The sequence below is a fragment of the Carcharodon carcharias genome, chromosome 18 (genome assembly GCF_017639515.1).
Source record: "Carcharodon carcharias isolate sCarCar2 chromosome 18, sCarCar2.pri, whole genome shotgun sequence".
In the NCBI taxonomy this organism is placed as follows: Eukaryota; Metazoa; Chordata; class Chondrichthyes; order Lamniformes; family Lamnidae; genus Carcharodon; species Carcharodon carcharias.
In genome coordinates, this window is record NC_054484.1 from 89,469,448 (window position 1) to 89,494,148 (window position 24,701).

Sequence of the window (24,701 nt, forward strand, 5' to 3'; positions counted from 1 at the left end):
AAAGAAACAATCTTTTTTAACGTCCCAGTGTTTATTTTTTCCAGGGTTGCACACAACAGTATCCTGGAGATTGACCTTCAATTCCTGGAGACATCAGGTCAATCCTGGAGGGTTGGCAACCCTGGGCAACTGATTCCACATCTTTCAGCTGGAAGAGCAAGAAGCGGGAAAGGAGATCTGAACCAGATCTTCTCCTTCAGTTTGGAGCTTTACCCCCATGGTTTGTGTGAACACTCATGACCCCCCCCCCCCCCACCCAATGGCAACGGTCTCAGCAGGGGCAGAAGAGAGGAACTCAGGTCTGGGCATTGAGGCCACAGTCAGTATTAGAATGCTACTCTGCCCAAACCTTCCATGATTGAGTCACCTGATTTTGAGGATTATGGAGGAAAATCAGCCTCTTAGCTTCCAAAATCCATGTTCCACTTGTTGCAGAATTGAATTGCCCACTTGGAAAATATCCCCCAGATAGTCTTCAAACAGAAAGTGCCAGAATTAGTCAGTAGCTGTGGAGGGACAAAGATAGGGTTAGTGCCCCATCACTAGTGGGTCAAATTCCTGGAACACCCTTCCTAGCAGCACTCTGGGTGTACCTACACCACATGAACTGCAGCGGTTCAAGAAGGCAGCTCACCACCACCTTCTCAAGGGCAATTAGGGATGGGCAGTAAATGCTGGCCTAGGCAGGGAAGCCCACATCCCGTGGATGAATAAATAAAAAAAAGCTCACCATCTTTTCGTCAGAGCTCCAAAATAGTCATCGGCTCTAGAAGCTTTTTCCAGGTTTAATTGTAGCAAGATTTAAAATTACCTAACGGAACACTCTCTTTGTGCTCACATTGACCCATAATTCCTGATGCCAGGTGTCTCAAATTAAACGCCAAGAAAGATCCCAGAGGATCCCTTCCACCCAGCTGCCCTGGAAGATAACATTCGATGTAAGATTCCACTCATCTCCCATGCTTGTTCAATTTCTAAGTCCGTTTCTGTTGCTGATACTTTTATGTTTCCAAGCCTTTGAGGTCAATCATTTGTTTAATTCCAGTTGCTGTTCCTCAATGCAACAAAAAGGTAAATCTGCTGATGAGAGGATTCTTCGATCTTTGTTATCACAGCCCTTTGTTACTCCTGTAGAGAAACTGATTAGGGACAAAGTGCATGATAGGAGTTTGTTATCTCATTATAACAGTGAAAGGGGGTTTGGCTGTGATAAATTGCACTCTGATTGTTATAACAGGGCTGGAACAAAATGTTACAACTGAGCGAACCTTGAGGGAAAGGTACACACTGCAATACTTAACCCTATAAGCTGAAGATTCATTGGAAAACTCATGGTTTGTTATGCTGATTACTAATTTCAGCCTCAGGAATGCCACAGTGTGTCCTGTCTGGTGAGAATTCAAGCAGTGAAGCTGTTACATGCAACCTCGACTGATTGCACTCTGTGTCAAACCTTCCTGTCAATTCAATGCATGTCTCCGTCCCCCTCTGTTTATTTAAGCAAGGGCGTGAAAGGTTATCGGGGGTAGGTGGGAATGTGGAATTGAGGCCACAATCAGATCAGCCATGAACTTATTGAATGGCGGAGCAGGCTCAAGGGGCTGAGTGGCCTAATCCTGCTCCTAATTCGTATGCTTGCATTTCTTTCTCTATTTTAAACACTCACCCTTAGACAAAATGGGGAGGAATATATGGAACAAAGTCATGTTGCCCCATGAGTTAAGCTAGGGTGTCCATCTTGGCTATGTGAGTGCTGGGCAATTAACCTAAAACTGGAACATGAGTCCTTGCTAGCGGTGGGGTTGAGGGCAGGACATTCCTGCCTGCTTAGCTTTGGTGGGATCTGTGTAGTGTTGGATGCAGGCATCCTCATTGAGATGAAGTGTTCTGGCCTTCTGAAGAATGCAATTGTGGCCAATCGGAGGATATTCTATCCTAGGGCACCTTCCAATCTCCATGTTTATTTTTAACCTACTTGAGAGGAAAACTTCTATTTGCCTCAATTTAAGATGGATAGGTGACCAGATGCTGGTGCCTTGGATCTGGTAAAAGTACTCAATCAACGTTAAAAAAAAATTCTTTCACCAGGTGTGAGCATCGTTGGCTGGGCCATCATTTATTGCCCACCCTTACCTGCCCTTGAGAAAGTGGTGGTGGGCTACTTTCTTGAACCGCTGCCGTTCATGTGTTATAGGTACACCCACAGTGCTGATAGGAAGGGAGTTCCAGGCTTTTGACCCAGTGACAGTGAAGGAACAGCGATATATTTCCAACTCAGGATGGTGAGTAATTTGGAGGGAAACTTCCAGGTGCTGGTGTTCCCATGTGTCTGCTGCCCTTGTCCTTCTAGATGGTAGTGGTCATGGGTTTGGAAGGTGCTGTCGAAGGAGCCTTGGTGAGTTCCTGCAGTGCATCTTATAGATGGTATGCACTGCTGCCAGTGTGTGTTGGTGGAGGAATGAATGAATATTGAAAGTGGTGGATGGGTTGCCAATCAAGCAGACTGTTTTGTCCTGGATAATGTCAAGCTTCTTGAGTGTTGTAGGAAAGTGGAGAGTATTCCATCACACTCCTGACTTGAGCCTTGAAGATGGTGGACAGGCTTTGGGTAGTCAGGAGGTGATTTACTCACTGCAGGATTCCTAGCCTCTTACCAGCTCTTGTAGCCACAGTACTTATATGGCTGCTTGTAATGACTTGATGTATCGGACATGTTTCAACTTGAAACAGGTAACTTTATTACAGAGAGCTTTTCAGATGCTATATGCTTGAACTAGGTCATCGACAACAAGCCCCAAGCCTTGGATTACCCACACTTATGGCTCATTGGCTGGAGCCTCCAAGAGCAATCATGTGACTTGTGGTGGGCAGTAGGAAAATCTATACCCTCAGTTACTACATTTCCTCCCCTTTAATTTTTTCTTACAGTTTCTATTTACAAAGAACACTTGAATATCCAGTAACATATACATATATATACAACTCAGGTGATTAAAGATTAAGTTTTTGAGATGATTTCCTTATTCGGTTAGAACGGCGTAGCTCTGCCACTTGGGGTTCTTCTACTGGATTGACATGATCAGGAACTGCAGCTTCAGATACATTATTAGAAAGTGGCAGCTCAGGATTTGGCATCTCTACAGAGACATTGAGTATGTCTATTCTAGGTCTATCTGTCACCTCAGGGATTAATGGTTTGACATTAATCACCGGTGGAATGGCTGGTTGTTAGAATGTCTCTCTATCCCTAACAGGATCCACATGTTTTTGAACAATTTGCTCTTCCACTTACACCTGGGAGGCCAAGGAACCAGTTTCTGAGACAATAGTTCCAGGGACCCAACAAGTCCACTTCCAAAATTTCACACTAAAATGTGTTTCCTACAGTGAATGTGCAAGCTTTGCTATGACAATTGTGATTCAATTTTTGAATACTCTGATGCCTCTCTAACTTCCCCTCTACAGTTGGAAACACCAGACTTAACCTTGTATGTGGGCGGCATTTCATCAATAACTCAGACAGTGCTGAACCTGTAGTTGAATGTGGCAGTGTACAATAATTGAGAAGAAAGTGGGAAAGTCAAGTTTCTAGAGTACCTTCTGATAACCGCTTCATTCCTGATTTGAAAGTTTGCACAGCTCTCTCAGCTAAACCATTTGATGAGGGATGGTAAGAGGTTGCTTTAATATGTCTGATTCCATTTAAACTCATTAATCTCTGAAACTGCTGGTTAAGACTGTAGCATTATCTGAAATGATGACTTTGGGTAAGCTATGTATACTAAAACATTGGCACAGCTTGATAGTTGTGCTTAATGTCAGTGATCTGACTTCATACACATCCATCTACTTAGAATGTGCAGCTGCGATTAATAAAAACATGGTACTTAAGAATGGTCCTACATAATCAATATGTAGTCTAAACCTGGGTCAACCAGGCTTCTCCCACGGATGCAGTGGAGCTGAAGCAGGCAACTTCTTTGTTGCTGACAATGGAGGCAGTGCTTGACCATGCTTTCAGTGTCACTGTCTATCCCTGACCACCAGACATAGCTTCGCTCAGGCATTTTCATCTTTGGTATACCTGGATGCCCACTGTGAAGCTCTGTCAAGAGTGGCTCTCTTCCTTGCAAAGGGATGACAACTCTTGATCCCCACAACAAGATTCTATCTTGACAACTTAACTCTATTTTTCGGGCATAGAATGGTCTCATCTCATCAGATGCAGTGGAATTTGACCATCCTTGCAAAACAAGGTCTCTGACTTTCAACAAAATTGGATCTCTGTTCATCCAATTCCTAATTTGCTTCACACACAGGCAAAGAATTCACAAACTTGTGGCACTGGAGCATGGACAATGCTATCTGGTAACGGGAGATGACTGAGTGCCAGGATGGTGCATAAAGGTATACTCATATGCAGATAATATCAAAGTTGAACATTGTATTCTTGATGGTGCTATTGGTGGAATGGCTTTATCCTCACTGAGTAAACCCATTAATGGTTTATGGTCCGACACAATGGTGAAATGCCGTCCATGCAGATACTGGTGGAATTTCTTCACCCTGAATATCACTTTTCCTAGCTGGGAATATCCCCCCTCGGCTGTGGAGAGAGTTCTGGAGACATAGCCAATTGACCTTTCTGATCCTATTTCTTTCTTTTCTTTTTCTGTTTGCTGCAGAGTTTTGCCTTATCTTTCATTCTGATTCTACAGTCGACCAAATTTCTCTCTGATGAAATCTTAACTTGGTTCAGTTTGGTAACTGAGCTACCCGTGGCTTCATTATCCACTCACATTTTGGAAAGTTCCATGACTTTTCCTTCTAATGCCTCTTTTTGTTTCATTCAACTGATTTTTCAGCTCTTCAGTCGCTTTCTTGTAAATCTTGGCTTCCTCCTGGAATATTGAACAATGTTGAGTCTTCTCTGCCAACTGTTTCTTCAGTTTGTTCAGAGTGGCACTAAATTCATTTTGTTTCTCTTCATGATTTTCTACAGGAAGCAACTCTAACCTGAGGGATCCTTACAGCATGTGAAGGTACTTCAATTCTCCTAACTCATCCCGAAATACACGGTTGTATTTCCTTAGCAGTTCAGGAACTCCTCCTGTTCTCAGGTGAAATATTTCAGAGCAGTTGAGCTTGATTATTTTTGTAACCAGTCTCGGCCCAGAAGACAAGGTTCTTCATCTGTCACCATGATCACTGGAAGCTGGTCTGTCCATTGCCTATAAGACTGTGGCGATGCCCTTCATCTGTATGGATTCTCCAGTGTATGTCTTCAATTTAGCGGTTTACCACTCCAGATTCAGTGGCTTTGTACCTTCATTTAACTATTTAATTTTGTGCTGTCCCACCATTGTGGTTGAGGCTCCTGTATCCACCTCCAATTAACTTCTCATTAACTTGGATTGTGACAGTGATAGGTTCTGTTTTTACAGTGGTTACATTATACAGAGAATTGATGTTGGTATCGACAGCTTCAGGTTCTATTGTATTATCTATTCAATCTTATTGGTTTTCTGCTTTATGGTTGTTTTGATCTCGCCCTGCATTGCCTTACTATGTGACCTTTCTTATGGCAGTAATGGCATTCTGCCTCCTTGGATCTCCAGGTGTCTGGTACTTGGTCAACCCCACATCGATAAAAGATTAACCTGGGAGTCAGGCTGAAATGCTTCCACTAGGCCTTTTTGTTTTTCTAACAGCCAACATTGCCTCTCGCTTCAATGCTGTGGGTCTGGTTTTTGCGCCACACTCGGTGGTAGGTTCCCGCCCCACATGAAGAACAGTGCCATGTTATATGTGCTGCAAAGCGTGCGAGTCTCTCACAGCACTTTCAATGGTGAGGATTATTTCCAGGGCGCACTTCAAATCGATGATGACTTCTGTGAGTAAATGGTGCTGTATGGCATCGCCCTGAATTCCACAAACTAATCAGCCCCACAGCATACCATTTAACGTGTCCCCGAAGTCGCAGTGTTCTGTCAACTGCTTTAGGTTCGCTACATGGGTTGCGATGGATTCACCCAGAGCCCAAATTCTGGAATTAAACTTAAACTTCTGCATTGTTACAGGTGGCTTCAGCTGAAAATGCATTTTCACGAGGTCCACTAATTCATTATAGGACTTAGAATTGAGCGCGTTTGGGGTCGTCAGGCTGCTCATGGGATTGTATGTCTTGCTACCACATACACTCAAAAGGATTGCTTTCTGCTTCTTCGGGGTAATTTCATTCAGTAAGAAATAAAAACCAAGGCACTCTACATACTGGCTCCAGTCTTCCATAGTGACGTTGTAAGGATCGATTCTGCCGAAGAATGGCATGGTGAGTAGTGTTTTCTTTTTGCTTAAGATTTGATGTGCTTACAGTAACAAGGCAAGGTGCAGCATTGGAGCTATTTTACCCTCTTCGCCAAATGTAATGACTTGATGGAGCGGACGGGTTTCAAGATTTCAACTTGAACAGTTAAACTTTATTGCAGTGAGCTTTTCAGATGTTGCATGTTTGAACCAGGTCCTCGACTAGAAGCCCCACCACCCCCGGATTACCCACACTTAGGGCTCATTGGTCGGAGTCTCCAAGAACAATCACATGACCCCTGATAGGCAGTAGAAAAGGCTATACCTTCAGTCATTACACTGGTCTAATCTCACCTTTCTCTTTCGGTTTCTTTACACTCAGTGGTCCAGTGAAGTGACCAGGAAGGTACCTTCTCTCTTATTGTTGCAGAGAAGACTGGAGGTGATAAACTCTACCTTTTATTAAATATTATACTATTTACAAGCTAGCATCTACACGAAGCTCTACATAGTTCTCTTTCTGCTGTTATCATGTGATCTTACATCACTGCTGATGTACACCATATATTTACATATTTAACATTAACCCTTTATACTACACCTTCCATCAGACTTCTGCCCTCCAGCCATTGCTGTAGGAAGCACAGAGGGGCCACATTTCTTTGGAGTTTCCTGTGCTTGGTATCGTCCTTTGCCAGTTCAGTTCAAATAAGGAACTTACTTAGAGGAAGAAGAGGGCACCACAAACTTGGGTTTTAAATTGAGGTAAGGTGGATTTTGGAGGGGTGGGACAGAAATTGACCACAATAGACTGTGTTGACCTATTATCAGGTAAAATGAAGACAAATAGATGGAGGGATTGAAAGAAATATTTAGTAGAATTCAAGACATATACATTACCTTGAAGGGCAAACATTGTACTGTGTAATTACGCAATCTTAGTCAGCAAGGGAAGTGAGCGATTGTATAAAACTAAGGGAAAGGACTTATACAGAGGCAAGGTACAGGAGAGATCCTGCAGACTGGGAGAGATGGAAAGAACAGCAAAGGGGTACAAAGAAAGTGGTAAGAGCTACGGAAAGGGAATGTGAGAAAAATCCTTTCGCGTGATATCAAGAACAAAACTAAAGGATTCGTAGTATGCTAAGAGAAAGAGAGTGGCTAAGGGTACTGTGAGTCTCTTAATGAAGGTGTGGCTGATAGTGTAATTGGAAATCACAACATGGCGAGCTTGCTCAATACTTACTTCAGTCTTCAGCTGAAGAAAACAAAATACCAGAGATACAAGGAAAACTAAAAACTAAATCAAGAGGAAGAACTTACTGGATTTAACAAAATTAAAACTGGTGCTGGAGAAACTAATGATATGAAAGATAGATAAATCTCCAGGACCTGATAGTTTCCTCTTCAGGTAATTAAGGTAAGTGGGTAAGGAAATTACGGATGTGTTCATCATCATCTTCCCAAACTCTCTCAATTCGGGAACTGTTCCCTTAGGTTGAAAAAATGTCAATGTCATTCCATTAGTAGGAGAGATAAAGTTGGGAATTATAGACTCATTAATATTTGTTACAGTGAAGTTACTAGGATCTGTTATTAGAGACAAACATGAACTGATCAGAGAAAGCCAGCATGGATTTGTAAAGGGGAGGTCATGTATAATGAATCTAGTTGATTTTTTGAGGAGGTCACTATCATGGTAGATAACAAAGTGTCTCTGTATGTTAGTTATAAGGACTCCAGAAGGAATATGATAAGGTTTCACATAGAGACTTGACAAAAATGAATGTGCATAGAATTGGAGAAAGCTATTGGCTTTTAGGGAATTAACCAGGAGGTAATAGGGAATATACTTAAATTATCAGGATGTGACCAGTGATTCCCATGGACCTGTACTGGGACCTCAGCTTCTCACTACATTTATGAATGACTTGGGAGAAGGAATAGAGAGCCTTATATCCAAGTATGCTGATGATACTACCTTAGGTGACACAATAAATAGTGTAGCTGAGAGCCGGAAGTTGAAAAGACCATGATGGATTAAGTGAATAGACAAACTATGGCAGATGGAGTTCAATGTGGGAAAGTGTGAGATCATCTAATTTGGGTCTAAGCAAGATAGATCAGACTATTGTCTAAATGGTGTGAAGCTAGTTGCTGTGGACAATCAAAGATTTAAGGGTCCAACTACAGAAATCACTAAAAGCTAGTGAACAGGTACAAAAATAATTAAAGGCCAAGGTTTCATTAATCTTTAAAATGACAGCTTGTATAGACTAGGCTTGTATTCCTTTGAGTGTAGACAATTAAGGGGTGATCTAATTGATGTGTTTAAAATGATTAAAGGATGTGATGGAGCAGATAGGGAGAAACTGTTTTTCCTGGTGGGACAATCAAAGAGAGAGGGGCATAAGCTTAAAGTTAGAGCCAGGCTGTTCAGGAGTGATGTCAGGAATCAATTCTTCACATGAGGGGTGTGCCCTGCGCCCTCACTTACTCAGTGCCACGACCTACTCTGAGACCGCATGCCCTCCCTCAGTCCTCCTCATCGTTCAGAATCGCACTCCCACCTTCACTCCTTCTGGCCCCTCATCACTCAAGGTCCCACTCCCTCCGTGCCCTCTTTCCCTCAGTGTCCGGTTTCTTAGTGGAAATCTGGAACTCTCTCCTTCAAAAACCTGTTGAGGCTAAAAGTTAATTGGAAATTTCAAAACTGAGATTGATAGATTTTAGTTGGGTAAGGGTATTGGGGGTTATGGAACCAAGCTGGGTAAATGGAGTTAAGATACAGATCAGTCATGATCTAACTGAATAGCAGAACAGGCTTGAGGGACTGAATGGCCTAGATCCCATTGAACTTCACGCATTTCATTCTCTAAATGGTTGTGAAATGTGATTGTTTAAACAAGAGATAAAGAAATCAGTATAAGGAGAGATGTGTTTAATGTTGTCAGTGGAGCTTAAATCTCATTGTATGATTCAACCATGCAAGAGGTTAGTACACAGTTTCTGGAGAATAAAACAGTTATTCTAATAAACCTTTAGTTTGTGATATATGGAATGCACTTGTATGAAATTCCTTTGTCTGTTATGTAAAAGAAGCAGTTTAGTACCTTTATTAAAGTAGTGGAGAAAGGGTATGAATGTATTTGTTATTAGTATTGTACATTGTAGGTTCAGCTGCCTTACCAATGAGCCCAGCATATGCTTTGCTACATTCAAAGGATCTAAAATACTGATCAAATAGACCCACCACTTTACTATTCTCTCCCCAGGTTTGTAATAAGTAGATGCTGTACTTTGTGTGAATGATACATGTTTGCAGTGTGGTAATAATTTCCTTTTGTTGAAGGTACATAGTGATATAATCTCACAAACTGACACCTCAGATAAGGCCTTTTGACCTCTTGTGCTTCTTTGAACGTGCTTTCCAATTCTCCCCACTCCTCTGTCCTTTCCTTTCACTCAGCATCATGTTCAACTATTTGATCCAATTCCCTTTTGAAAGTTATTATTGAACTTGTTTCCCTCACCCTTTCAGGCAGTCCATTCGGATTCACAATTCACTGCGTTAAATCAAAAAGGTTCTCCTGATCTCCCCACTGGATTTTTGTTTTTGCAAATTATCTAAAATCTTTGTCCTCTGTTTACTGACCCTCCTGCCGGTGGAAAGATTTTCTCTTCATCTACTCAATCAAAACTCCTCCACGTTTTTAGCATCTCTATTAACTCATCCCTTAACCTACTGAGCTCTAAGGAGAAGAGTCCCAGTTTCTCCACATAATTAAAAGCCGCTCATCCTCGGTGCCATTCTCAGAAATCCCCACACTCTCTCCTTCCAAAAGTGTGGTGCCCAGAATTGGACATTATACTCCAGCTGAGGCCTAACCAGTGATTTATAAAGGTCTAAAGTAACCTCCAAGATTTTGGACTCAATGGCCTCTATTTATAAAGCCAAAGATATTTATAAAAGCCAAACATGTCTGTCTTTTGGTAGCTTGTTAACTTGCTCTATCACCTTCAAATATCTATATTTGTGAATCACTCTGGTCTCACTGTTCCTGCACCCTTTTTAAAATTTGTTTTATATCATCTTTCCTCATTTTTTCCTTATAGAATTAATCACTTCACACCTCTCTGCATCAAATTGCATCTGTCATGTGCCTGCTCATTACACCAGCCCTGTCTATGTCCTCCTGATGCCTCTTACTATCCTGCTCATTGTTTACCAATGGAGCAATGTGGTCAACCCTCAATAGAACACGGGCTGGACATGGCCGATGTGGCCACCTGGTGGACAAGTGGCACCTCAAAACATCACCTGGCTGTGACTGCAGAAACCCTGACCAAACCGTGAAGCACATAATAACATCTTGCCCCTGACTCAAGTTTGAGGGTGACCCCTGGAGTTACACTTGCTCTCCAGCAGAGCATTGGATCAGTTAGGGAACTTGACATTAAAACTGTGATGACAACCACTGCTTCTAAAACCATGTGAAATAAGACTACTACGTTTCTGAGTTTCAGCTGCCAACTTTTGAATGATGCCTTGTAAATCCAAGTCCAGGTTATTCATATATATCAAAGAGCCATGTCCTAACACCAACTCCTTGGTACACTGCTGCATGCCCCAAGTCCTGCAGTCTGAAAAACAACTTCATCATTACTGCTTGATTTTTTATCTCTTTAATTAATTTTATATCTATGCTGCCATTGTCCCATTCACCCTGTGGGCTTCAAGTTCATTATATGGTACTTTTCAACTGGATCTTGAAAGTGCATATACACAACTACACTCCCTTCAAAAGCCCTCTCTTTTACTTCATCGAAGAATTCAATCATGTTAGTTCGACATGATTCACTGTCATTTAGTAAGCCTCATTCTTTCAACAGTCAATTAATCTTGTCCAAGATTATAGTCTCTAGAAGTTTCTCCACCAACACGCTGACATGTCTGCAGTTGTGGGGTTTATCCCGCTGCCATTATTTGAATTGAGGTGTACATTTACAATCCTCCAGTCCTCCAGCATTACTCCCATATCCAAGGAGGATTGAAAGAATGTTGTCAGAGCTTTCTCCAATTTTCAGCCTTACCTCCCTCAGTCACCCTATGATGCATTTGATCCGGACTGGGTAATCTTTTAAATGCCTCCTCTTTTATCTATTCTTACCTCATTCAGCATCAATGCTGCCTCCTCTTTTTCTGCTGCACTGGCAGAATTCTCTTCTCTAGTAAAAACAGATGCAAACTATTCATTTACTACCCTAGCCAGTGCCTCCTTGGAATCACCCCCTTTCTGGCCCCTAATTAGATCCAGCCTTTCTGTGGCTGAATTTTTACTATTTGTTTATAAAACACTTCAGCATTTCTGTTATGTCACTCACTTAACTTTTTTCTTTCACCCCTATTTCATTTTCCAATTTCTCTCTGCACTTTCCATATTTTCCTTGATTTCCCACTGCAATAAGAAGCTAACATTTACCATAAATCTCCCTTTTCCATTTCACTTTACACCCAATTGCTTTAGCCATCCAGGCTGCCCCTCCATACCAATGCGTTTATTCTGTACCAAACTATCTCCCCCTTGAAGACCTTCGATTATTCATTTACTATTTGAGGTTTGTTTTCAATCCACACGGGGCCGATACTTTCCCATTTGAACCCAACATCCTCCAATTGAATTCTTACATTATCACTATATGCTTCTTCCAACTTTTGACAATTAGCAAATTTCCTCCTCTATCTCCTTCCCACTATTTGGTGGCCAACAGTATAAACTAGACGAGTAATCCAGAGACCCAGGGTAATGCCCTGGGGACGCGGGTTCGAATCCCACCACGGCAGTTGGTGAATTTTGAATTCAATAAAAAATCTGGAATTAAAGGAATGATGTTGACCATTGTTGATTGTTGTAAAAACCCATCCGGTTCACTAATGCAGTTTAGGGAAGGGAATCTGTCGTCCTTACCTGGTCTGGCCTACGTGTGACTCCAGACTCACAGCAATGTGGTTGACTCTTAAATTCCCTCTGAAAAAGGGCAGTTAGGGATGGGCAACAAATGCTGGCCTAGCCAGTGACGCCCACATCCCATGAACGGATATTAAAAAAGATAAATCTGAGAGTTGGTATGAAAAGTCTCTCTCCACTGATTTCTATTCTTCGCTGCCCTTGTTACCTGATATTATCCATCCATACCATCTTGGGGCTTTCTTGTGCATGTTTTCCAGTTGTTTTCCCTTGCATTACCCCTTTCCCCAAACACTCCCCTCCTGTTTGTAACACGTGTCCAAAATATGTGAGCTTCCTACACCAGGGGCAGAATCTTCTGTTCAGTGTGTGGGAGCGGGTCCCACACGCCAACGTGTAAAATGACGCTCAGTGACTTCGGGCGTACGTCCCGACATCGCCAAATATTATTCCGATCGTTCGTTTGGCGGACACGCACTGGAGTCGGCTGCGCACCCACCGAACTGTCAAAGGCCTCTTAAGGCCGTTAGTAAAGTAATTAACCGAACTGGACAGGGCTGCCCGTCCAACCTTAAGGTTGGTGGGCAGGAGAAGAGCCGGGCAGGTGAAGAGCCAGGCGGTCTTTGCATTTTTCATGAAACCTCATCCCCCATGGGTGGGGGGGGGGAATGAGGTTTCATGAAGGGTTTATTACATTAATAAAAATCTTTTAAACATTTCATAAACATGTCCCAGCTCATGTGACGCTGTCACATGAGGGGACATGTGTAAATGATTTTCAACTTTATTTTTAACTTAAAATCTAAAGTTAATCTCCCCGAGGCAGCGCCGTGTCTCAGGGAGATTTCTGCGCTCACGTAAAATGGCGGGCGGCGATTGGGTCTGCACCCACCCGTGCCCGCTCCCAACCATCCCGCCCGACGGGGAGAAAGTTCTTCCCAAGCTTTCTCGAGCACCCACTTGTCTGTCCGCTTGGCTGTCCATGACACATGTAATCTCCATCTGAGTCCTTTCATTTCAAATGCTCTTATTCCAGCCTCATCACTCTTCTTGATGGTCCAGCTTTCACAGCTGTACATTGTCAACAGCCACACAAGGACTTTCAAAAGAAAACATTTCATTGTAATTGAGATACTGTGGCTGCTCCATACTCTTAAGTGAGAGCAACCAACCCTCGTAATGAGGATGGATGAAGACAAGACAAATATAAATCCAGCAGTGTAATCGTTCCTTTATTACGCCTTCATTCTAACCAAATAGATTCTGTCTTTGAGCCTTCAGTTTATCACTTCTTTTTAGAACAGTAACAGTATCTTTGGTCAATGGAACCACAGCATCCCTCCCCCCTTTCCCTCCTTTATTTCCTTCTCTATTCCTCCTCAGTGCTTTGCTGCTGGGAATATTAACTTCCCAATCCTCCTCTTGTTTGAGCCAGGTCCCTGTTATTACCACAATATCATTGCCCCATGTTGGGCCATGTGCCAGCAGCTCACCAAGATTATTCACCACACTTGGTGCATTTTTGTACATGCACTCCAAGCCCATCCTAGGCTGTTCAGTTGTCTCCTATTGCCTCTTAGACCTGAACTATTCTTTACTCTCATACTATCTCGCTTTCATGCATGTTCTCACTCTCGTTCTATCTCTCGCTCTTGCTCTCTCTCTATCTATCTCTCTATCTCTCTCTCTCTGTGAAGCCCACATCCTGTGAATGAATGAAAAAAATGTAAATACATAATCTACATCATCAGTGACATAAGATAACATGATAACAGTGTGTGGAGAGAGAGAGTTCTATGTAGACCCTCATACATAGTCAACTTTGTAAATAGTTAGTATATTGTTAAACAAAAGAAAGAGTTTGCTAACAGTATTGTCTCCAGCCTTATATGTAAATCCAGGACCATGACTACCACATCCCAGACCAAAATCGACAATAATGGATTGACCAAGTCCCTTCTGTCCCCAAAACTGGTTCCAGTGCCCTGGAAACTGAAGCACCATGCAGGTCTCATGTTAACAGTTGCAGAAATGTTTGCCTATTTGACTTGAGCATAGCCTGTGTGGGATCTTCCAGGTTGCTGTGTAAAACTTTGCCTATGACCACCACATTGCAATAGTTCACTAAGTCCCTAGTGCAGTGGATGTGCTCTAGACTGTATACATTCTCACCGTTATATTCAGCGCATGAACCCTGTTTGTGTGTGCCACAATCCTGGAGGATGCCTGCACAGCCTGCCTCTTCCTACCCTGCTGGGTAGCTACTCACTTAGTCGTCTTCTTCTTAAGCACTCCCTGGGGCTTAGAATGACTCGCTTCCACACTTAAAATGAATTCTCAGGTAACTGAAGAGTCCAATGTGCGACCTACAGTCTCTGTCACAGGTGGGGCAGACGGTGATAGGGGGAACGGGTGGGTGGGTGGGGTGCCTGGGTTACCACACGCTCCTTTTGCTGTTGATGCTTGACTTCAGCTAGCCCTTGGCGATGAGACTCGAGGTGTTTAGCTCCTTCCTGCATGCTTTCCCTTCGCTTCAGGCGGTCTTGGGCCAGGGGTTTCCAGATGTTGGTGAGGATATTGCACTTTTTCAAGGAGGCTTTGAGGGTGTCCTTGAAATGTTTCCTCTGCCCTCCTGGGGCTTGCTTGCCGTGTCGAAGCTCTGAGTAGAACACTTGTTTCGGGAGTCTAGTGTCAGGCGTGCGGACGATATGGCCCGCCCAGTGGAGCTGATCGAGCATGGTCAATGCTGCGATGTTGGGGATGTTGGCCTGAGCAAGAACACTGACAGTGATGTGCCTATCCTGCCAACAGATTTGCAGGATCTTGCGGAGGCAGCGCTGATGGTACTTGTCCAGAGTTTTGAGATGCCTCCTGTACATAGTCCACATTTCTCAGCTATATAGGAGGGTGGGTATCACCACTGCTCTGTAGACCGTGAGCTTGGTGCCGGGTTTGAGGTCCAGGTCTTCAAACTCTCTCTTCCTCAGGCAGCTGAAGAAGCACTCACTTAGTGACCTCCTGAACTCTCTGTAACCAGTGGGGGTTAGGGGCAGGGATGGGTGGTAAGCACCTCCTGAAATGTGTCAGCTTCTCATATGCCCTGAAATAATTCTAGCTGCTCCGTCAACTCAGGTTGGGTGTATTTCTGGGAGTTTTATCGTATGACCTCCCACCTCAAACCACCCAGCACCCGCACACACACCAATAATCCATATTCCAGGTGCCAGTGCTCTCTCATTGGCTTCTTTGCCCTCGATATGAATTAGGGAGGGATTTGACAGGAGGATGGGGGAAGGAGTAATAGTCTGGAAACCTGGAAGTGCCGCTTTGCTCCGGTGTCGCGGGTGTTTTTGATATCTTTTCCCAGGGGCCCTTCACTCATCTTCAGACTAAATTAAAAATAGATGAGGATGAAGATGAGTCACCTGTCACCAAACACATCATTTACCCTGCTGTCCAGGATGCACTATTTGCAGCAAGCTTCAGTGAATTATTCTGACAAATGAAATCCTGCAATCTGCTTCTACCACTATCGCCAATCACAACACTCCCTTCACCCCAATCCCTCACTTCACCTTAAATAGTCCTTCAACCACTCATTCACACATTGCTCATCTGTCCAACAGGCCACATTGCGCACTGACCTCCATCGTGAAACAAGTAGAAGAGCCAAAACAAAAACAGAATTACCTGGAAAAACTCAGCAGGTCTGGCAGCATCGGCGGAAAAGAAAAGAGTTGACGTTTCGAGTCCTCATGACCCTTCGACAGAACTTGAGTTCGAGTCCAAGAAAGAGTTGAAATATAAGCTGGTTTAAGGTGTGTGTTTTGGTGGGGGGGGGGGGGGGGCGGGGGGGTGGGGGGGGGGAGGGGGGGTGGGAGCGGAGAGAGAGAGAGAGAGAGAGAAGTGGAGGGGGGGGTGTGGTTGTCGGGACAAACAAGCAGTGATAGAAGCAGATCATCAAAAGATGTCAACAACAATAGAACAAAAGAACACATAGGTGTTAAAGTTGGCGATATTATCTAAACGAATGTGCTAATTAAGAATGGATGGTAGGGCACTCAAGGTATAGCTCTAGTGGGGGTGGGGAGAGCATAAAAGATTTTAAGATATTTAAAAATAATGGAAATAGGTGGGAAAAGAGAAATCTATATAATTTATTGGAAAAAAAGGAAGGGGGAAACAGAAAGGGGGTGGGGATGGGGGAGGGAGCTCACGACCTAAAGTTGTTGAAGAGCCTGTTGGCCCTAGGAAACCAATAATGGGCAAGATGTATACTGGTGCTAACTAATAAATGTTATGTGGTGGTATAATAACAGGAAATGAAACAATATTACATTCAGTTTCTTGGTAGTACAGAACTTGAATATTGGTCAACAGAGAGACATTGCTGAAACATTTTTTTCACTATCAGGACAAATGAAAGAATGCCAAATTTCAGACAATCACAATAATTTATATGAGAGGAGAAAAGGGTGCTGATTGATTGACAAGTTGACTGTCATGGGCCAAGGTGTTGCCATGGAGAAAGCAATGGGGAACTATAGGCTCCCCAAGCTCCCAGGTAATTCAAAAAAGATGTAAGGCTTAAACATGTTCCTCTTGTTTGCAGAGAACGGATCCCTGAATATGAATGAATATTGCTTCTAGTAAGAGTAAATAAGCCACATTACAAGCGCAACTGATTATCTTAAATTGGTTGTTAGTATAGCTATTAGTGCACTCAGGATTGTTCATCAAGTGCTGCCCAATCATGGAATCACATCTAACATTGGACATTTTGTTTTGGGTTTTGCAAGTCTGGGCTGTTTGAGTATGGTCTGTATTCTGCGTGTTACGAACAACTGAACGAACATCTGTTTGATTCAATCAGCCGATTTTTGGGGTGTAGGGCCTACGTACCTGGCATTGCTCAATTGTGTGTCAGGTAGAACATCTTTCTGGGCTGACAGAGCATCCTGTTAGTGGAAAATACCATTCATGTAGCCACTGCACAGTAACAGCGTGAAACAGCTTGCTTAACCTGTTTTTCAAATTTTTGAGATACTTTGCTTTTCCAGGGTAATTTGAGGTAGATCAGGCACTTTTCCAGTCCAAAAGTATAGACTTTTGGCCCATTCGATGATCTGATCAAGTTAGCCAAAGTCCCACAGGATAACTTTGGGACACTCAATTTCTACAACAAGCTTGTAAGGTATGCGAATGGCTAGGGCCCTAATTACAAGATTGCTGGCAAGGCCAATCTTATAGCATGGAGCTATATGAATACTAATGTTTATACAGGCAGGTGAAGATAGGCTTGTGGTAGACAGTAGTGAGAAACCACAAGTGTATTTCTCAACTATCATTTTGAGGAAAGGGAGCCTGTTAGACTGCTCCATCTCAAAGTAAATCAGAGTGTGGTGTGGAGTGCATTAAGGTGCATTAGGAAATCCTTACTCTCAGCTGCCGTTTCAAAGATCACAAATGTATCATCTATGTAGCCAAAATATACACTGGGTAGGAGCTTAACGCTCAATCCATCAAAAATGCATTTCTCATGGGAGTCAACAAAATTGTTAGTGAGAGCTGGGCCTAGGGGTCTCCCACGGTTACATCATCTCTTTGGGCATACAAGGTGTTTTTGAAACTGAGCTCGACTGCGTGAGTTGCTCCATTCACAAGTTCAATGAATACAGATTCAGAAAATGGTGGTGTATCTATATTGCCTAACGTTTGTTTGACTTGTGTAAGAGCAACAAGATACTTTGCGATGTACATGATAGGATTTGTTCTCATGATTCACTACACCCACACATGTATGGGCTGCCAAAGACACGGAAAAATAATGACACATTACACCCCATTTTATCAATGACCAGTTCTGCATAGCATGAATTGGCCATTTGGTTAAATGAATTACTACAGCCAGTTCTTAGTAAGTTATCCATGTACGTAGTGAAGGATTCCTCCACCTTCGGGGAAACTATACATGACCTGTATATTGATTGCAATGTCTTGTCTATGTGCTCTTTTGACATTGTGATCTTATTGACAAACATATCACCAAAAGAAACCATCAACATTTGTGCCATGTGGCCACATCATGGCAATTCAGTCAAACATCCATGTACATGCCCTCAGTGAATTACAATTGCTTTAATTTATACTCCCTGCCTATGGGCTGAATCCCGTGTGGTTTCAGTAGAGGGGGAAGCAGCTGCTCACATCCCTGCTCTCACTGTGAGATACGTTTGGTTGCTGTGGTCTGGGTTTCGGAAGTCCTGAGGGCCCCACCAGAAATTGACCCACCTGTCCCTGTGCAGGGGCAGACACGGCCATCGGGAGATGAGGCAGCTTACCCAGTACTGGCTGAGGCGGGGGAGTGATGGGTGAGGAGTTGGAGCGTCCTGAGTGGAGTCCCCACTTCCATGTCCCCTTTTCACTATCATCCCTCTCCTGGGTTGGTGTCACATTGCTCCTACCACTCTGCTGCAGAGCAGCTTGGTGAAGGTCAGTGAGATTCTGGAAAGTCATGGATAAGGTGTCCATCATCCTCCTTAAGGCAGCAGAAAAGTAGGTTTTCAAATTCTGCATGTTTGTGGTCATGGCCATCATGGACTCATTTTAAGCCTTGTTTGAATCTCCATGAAGGTGACCACTCTCCCCATCACAGACATTCTCAGTATTCCCTGTGCCAGTGACATTCTCAGTATTCCCTGTGCCAGCCACATTCTCAGTATTCCCAGTGCCAGTGACATTCTCAGTATTCCCTGTGCCAGTGACATTCTCAGTACTCTCTGTGCCAGTGACATTCTCAGTATTCCCTGTGCCAGCCACATTCTCAGTATTCCCTGTGCCAGTGACATTCTCAGTATTCCCTGTGCCAGTGACATTCTCAGTACTCTCTGTGCCAGTGACATTCTCAGTATTCCCTGTGCCAGCCACATTCTCAGTATTCCCTGTGCCAGTGACATTCTCAGTATTCCCTGTGCCAGTGACATTCTCAGTACTCTCTGTGCCAGTGACATTCTCAGTATTCCCTGTGCCAGCCACATTCTCAGTATTCCCTGTGCCAGTGACATTCTCAGTATTCCCTGTGCCAGTGACATTCTCATTGTTCCCTGTGGCAGCCACATTCTCATTGTTCCCTGTGCCAGTGACATTCTCAGTATTCCCTGTGCCAGTGACATTCCCAGTGTTCCATGTGCCAGTGACATTCTCAGTATTCCCTGTGCCAGTGACATTCTCAGTACTCTCTGTGCCAGTGACATTCTCAGTGTTCCCTGTGCCGGTGACGTTCTCAGTGTTCCCTGTGCCAGTGACATTCTCAATATTCCCTGTGCCAGAGATCTGCTAATGATTGAGCTGACTTCTTCCATCCTCTCTGCTGTTGTGGAGAGTGTGTGGGTGTGCTTGCGTGTGTGTGTGTGTGTGTGTGTGTGTGTCAGTGTGTGTGTGTGTGTGTGTGACTGTGGGTGTGTGACTGTGGGTGTGAGTGTGAGTGTGTGTGTGAGTGTAGGTGTGTGAATGTGTGTGTGTGTGTGTGTGTGTGCGTCAGTGTGTGTGTGTGTGCGTGGGTGTGTGTGTGTGTCACGTTTGTCAGTACCGCACTGTTTGGTTATTGATGATCCTCTAGCCTTGTCCATGTCAATGATTCCCCCAGGGATCACCAGCATCTGTATTCAGCTGAGCAGAGTTTGCATAGGAAAGTCCTCTCTGACACAGGCTCATCACAGTCGACCCTGACACCAGTATCTGCTCCTGCTCACTTGTGAATCACCAGATGAAAACCTGAGGGAGTGTCGAACTGGACTGTCCAGAGTGGCAGTTTGCATGTTAGTGTGAAACTGTAGGCCCTGTGACTGTGCATTTTCAGTTTGCGTGTTAGTGTGAGACTGTAGGCCCTGTGTCTGTGTATTTTCAGTTTGTGTGTTAGTGTGAGGCTGTAGTCCCTGTGTCTGTGCATTTTCGGATGAGGTCCTCTGAGGAATCAGCTTCAGGAATATCCTGCGACACATGCTATGTAAGTGAAACCTCTAGAAGACAGAATCTAGCAATATGACTTATTGTGGTAAAGTCACAATCTTGACAATCACCAGCTCCAGTCTCCTCATAGATTAGTCAAGACTGATGTAAAGTGAGCTGATGTGTGTCAGAGACATTTGTAATTCTGTCACCAGCTCACTTTGAGCTCCGTCTCCCTCCATTTCTGACAGAGAGGGATGAGGATGTGTCACTTATCTCCACAGCCTCCTCTGATCAGTGAGCTGGATTATTCATGTCAGTCCACCCCATTCCCCCTTGTGTTTTGTGCTTTCTTTGTCTACAAGGGGTGAATAAAGAGGCCTGTGAGTGATTAAAGGTCAAGTATTTACCTAGTGGATGTAGTGTATTTGGTGAGGGTGACTATGAGACAGAAGCGTCACATTGAGTAAGGATTGGAGTAAGTGGGGGCAGCAGATGGATAAATGGGGAGTTCAGGAAGCGCAAGGAAAGTGAGGGATGGTGCTGCTGAAAGCTGAGTGGGAGGAGTGATGTGATGGAGAACATTTAGTAATGCAGAGTGATGGGGAGGACAGTGCTTAACTTACAGGATGTAGGTGAAGCAGCAAATGTATTCACTTTCCCTGACCTGGTGAGGTCATTAAACTGTTTCCTAGACTGCATTCATAGCCTGTGTACAATGCTCCTGCTCACCTCCTCCAACCTGGATTCTTGCTCCCATTGCTGAGGAAAAGTCTGTGCCTCCTGCACGTGTCTGCATCAAACTAGTTGCTGTCTTTGCCATCATGTGAGTGCACATAGTGCCCACTGCATAGCGCAGAGAAAATTTAACGATCCAATCAAGTCGATGGCAGGGAGTCCCACCCAGCATTCAAGAAAACTACCATTGGTAAAGAGAGAGCTGCAGGTTCATTAGCCACCGGGCGAGGTATTGACAGAGATGTCACACACACTCTCCACAACCACTGGGAGAATGGGAATTCAACTCGATTACTAATGGATTGTTGGCGCAGAGGATTGCGAAATTGTCCACCATAGCGGATCACCAAACAGGGCTCTGAAATAAATTTAGGCGGGTCATGACCAAGGCCATGAGAGGGCAGGTGCCAAAAGCATCTCAGCAGTCAATACAAGGATCTTATTTTTGCAATTCATTGACAGCATGTGAGTGTCACTGGCAATGTCAACATTTATTGCACATCCCTAACTGCCCTTGAGAAATTGGTGGTGAGCCACATTCTTGGATACAACTGAGTGGCTTGCTAGGCCATTTCAGATGGCAGTTAAGAGTCAACCACATTACTGTGAGTCTGGAGTCACATGTAGGCCAGACCGGGTAAGGACATCAGATTTCCATCACTGAAGGACATTAGTGAACCAGATGGGCTTTTACAATAATCAACAATGGTGTCATGGTCATCATCACTGAGACTAGTTTTCAATTCCAGATTTACTAATTGAATTCACATTCTACCAGCTGCCAAGGTGGGATTTAACCCGTGTCCCCAGATTGTAACCTGGGCCCCTGGATTACCAGTCTGGTGATATTGCCACTACGCCATCGTATCTTCCACAACATAATTCATCACTCAAGTAGCATAGCCCCTGTCTTGTCCCCCACTGAAGCCATAGAGGATGCAAAGTATAGAAGAGAAAGGAAGCTAAAGTGCAAGCAACAGCAATTTGCCAAAGCTGTTACTTGGTATTTGGCGAAATGTTGCCTTGTTTAGTTAATTGTGATGCAACATGGAATTTATTAATTAACACCGCTACCCAACATGCCCATTATTGCAATCTGAGGGCCAACTCATCCTTTTAATTATTTCATGATGACTATCAACACATGATAGGACCCATTGGATGAATGTGTGGATGTGTGGTTGGAGGAACCTTAGTGAAAAGATGGGGAAGGTGTTGGTGGTGCTAGTGGCTTCCACTTGTTATTTTTCTAATTGGAATAATTAACTGAACCTTTAAGCTATTGGGGCACCTTGGACATCATGGGCAGCAATGTACCCAGCTGGTCTGGCCATGAGTGCCCCATCCCCCCTCCTCTTTCTCTATCGTCTGAAGATGAGTGATGAAACCCTTCGCGGCCTTCCACCTTCCTCCACCTGCAAACCTCTCTGCTGCACAACGTTGTGCAGCTCAGAGCACATCACGATCATGCTGGACACCTTCGCTGGAGAGTTACTGAAAGGCGTCGCGAAACCTGCCGCGTCGCCTGAATATTCTGATGGTTTGCTCGATGACACACATGGTGGTCATGTGACTCTCATTGTAGCACTCCAGTGTCTTATTGGTGAGATTCCTCACAGGTGTTAGGAGCCAGGTTTACAGCCAGTCCTCTGCTTCCTGCAATGCTGGGCGGTCTCAGTATGAATGAATCATGACAGTTCCCAGGGAATCTTGAACACACCTGTATGAACCTCTTCTTGTGGTTTCACATCAACTGCACATTAGTGGAATAATTCAGTTTATAAACGCTCCTGTTTGCTGTGGCAGTGCTTGGATTGTCACGTGTGTGTAGTCGATGGCACATCCTGTATCTGAGCGAGTCCAGCCAGAGAGGAGAGTTTGAGAGCCCAAATGTAACTCCCAGCCCTGGCAAATGATCTATTTATCACCCATCTTAGGTATTTACATGCAGCCAACTGCAAGACCCGCGATGTATCTCTAGTAATGTTCTGGAAAGAACCAGGGACAAAGACATTGAGGGGGACGGTGACCCTCACAGCCACTGGCAATGCATGGTCACCAGGTGCAACAGGCAGCAGGTGGTCTTCCATGAGACTACATATGTCAATGGCCACCTGATGTGTGAACCTCAGCCTGCAGAAGCATTGCTCTTCTAAGAGGTCAAGGAAGGTGAGTTTGATCGGCGGCACCGTAATATTGGTGATGTCCACGTGGACCTTGACTCCTCAGTTGCTGTCTTTAATGTTCTTCACTCTTTAGCTCTCTTATTCTTGACATGACCTCATTACAGCCTTGATTCAAACATGGACATAAGAGCTGATCTTGAGAGGTGAGATGAGTGACATCAAGGCAGCATTAGGCCATCAATTATTGCCCATCTCTAATTGCCCTTGAGAAGGTGGTGGTGAGATGCCTTCTTGAACCGCTTTAGTCAATGTGGTGTAGGTACACCCACAGTGCTGTTAGGGAGGGAGTTCTAGATGTTTGACCCAGTGACATTGAAGGAACGGTGAGATATTTCCAAATCAAGTTGGTGAGTGACTTAGAGGGGACCTTGCAAGTGGTGGTGTTCACACCTATCTGCTGCCCTTGCCCTTCTAGATGTTAGCGGTTGTGGGTTTGGAAGGCACTGCCTAAGAGCCTTAGTGAATTCCTGCAGTGCATCTTGTAGATGTTACATACTGCTGCCACTGTACGTCGGTAGTGGAGGGAATGAATGTTTGTGGATGTGGTGTCAATCAAGCGAGCTGATTTGCCTGGATGGTGTCCAGCTTCTTTAGTGTTGTGGGAGCCACACTCATCCAGACAAGTGAAGAGTATTTCATCACACTCCTGACTTGTGCCTTGTAGATGGTGGACAGGCTTTGGGGAGCCAGAAGGTGAGTTACTTGCTGCAGGATTCCTAGTCACTGACCTGCTCTTGTAGCCACAGTATTTATATGGCGAGTTCAGTTTAGTTTTTGGTCAATGGTAACCCCCAGGTGTTGATAGCGGGAGATTCAGTAATGGTAATGCCATTGAACATCAAGAGGCGATGATTGGATTCTCTCTTGTTGGAGATGGTCTTTGCCCGGCACTTGTGTGGTGCGAATGTTACTTGCCACTTGTCAGCCCAAGCCTGGATATTGTTCAGGTCTTGCTGCATTTGGACATAGGTTGCTTAAGTATCTGAGGAGTCGCGAATGGTGCTGAACTTGGTGCAATCATCAACGAACATCCCCATTTCTGACCTTATGATGGGAGGAAGGTCATCATAAGGTCAGAAGTGGGGATGTTTGCTGATGGTTGCACAACATTCAGTACCATTCGTGACTCATCTCATCTGATATAGTGGCATAAACCTCCAAGACACCTCCCATCTTCCCGGTGTTCCTACGAGCACCTCCAAACTTCTCCATTCCCAGAAAGATAAAACAGTAAAACTTGGGAAATGACTGGTACTGGTCCGAATTGTTGTTGTAGACCTTAGAATGGAACTCCAGTTCGGGCCAGTACCAGTCATTCCCAAGTTTCACTCGTCCTTTCTTCTGGGACATCTGACAAGGACTGCAAAAAATCATCAGAGGGATATGCCAAGCAGCTGGGAGCATGGAGCCTTTCCTGGGCTCAGGTTATCTGAAGTTGATGAATCCCAAAAGTCCAACTTAATCTCATCAGGTCCTTTTCACAGGAGAGTTTCCTGAATGGTGGGAAAACTGTGCTGCAGGTGTTAAGGCCAAGTGCCCATTCAATCTAATAGCA

At 44.2% G+C, this 24,701-nt stretch overlaps 1 protein-coding gene across 1 annotated transcript in view; it reads left to right on the forward strand.

The window, feature by feature from the left end:
• The first annotated feature begins 22,427 nt into the window (after window positions 1-22,427).
• cltrn (collectrin, amino acid transport regulator) overlaps window positions 22,428-24,701 on the forward strand; it is a 39,289-nt gene continuing 37,015 nt past the window's right edge. The window contains exon 1 of the mRNA XM_041210915.1: window positions 22,428-22,563. Within this exon, the coding sequence (XP_041066849.1) occupies window positions 22,428-22,563 (136 nt within the window). The remainder of the gene's footprint in view (window positions 22,564-24,701) is intronic.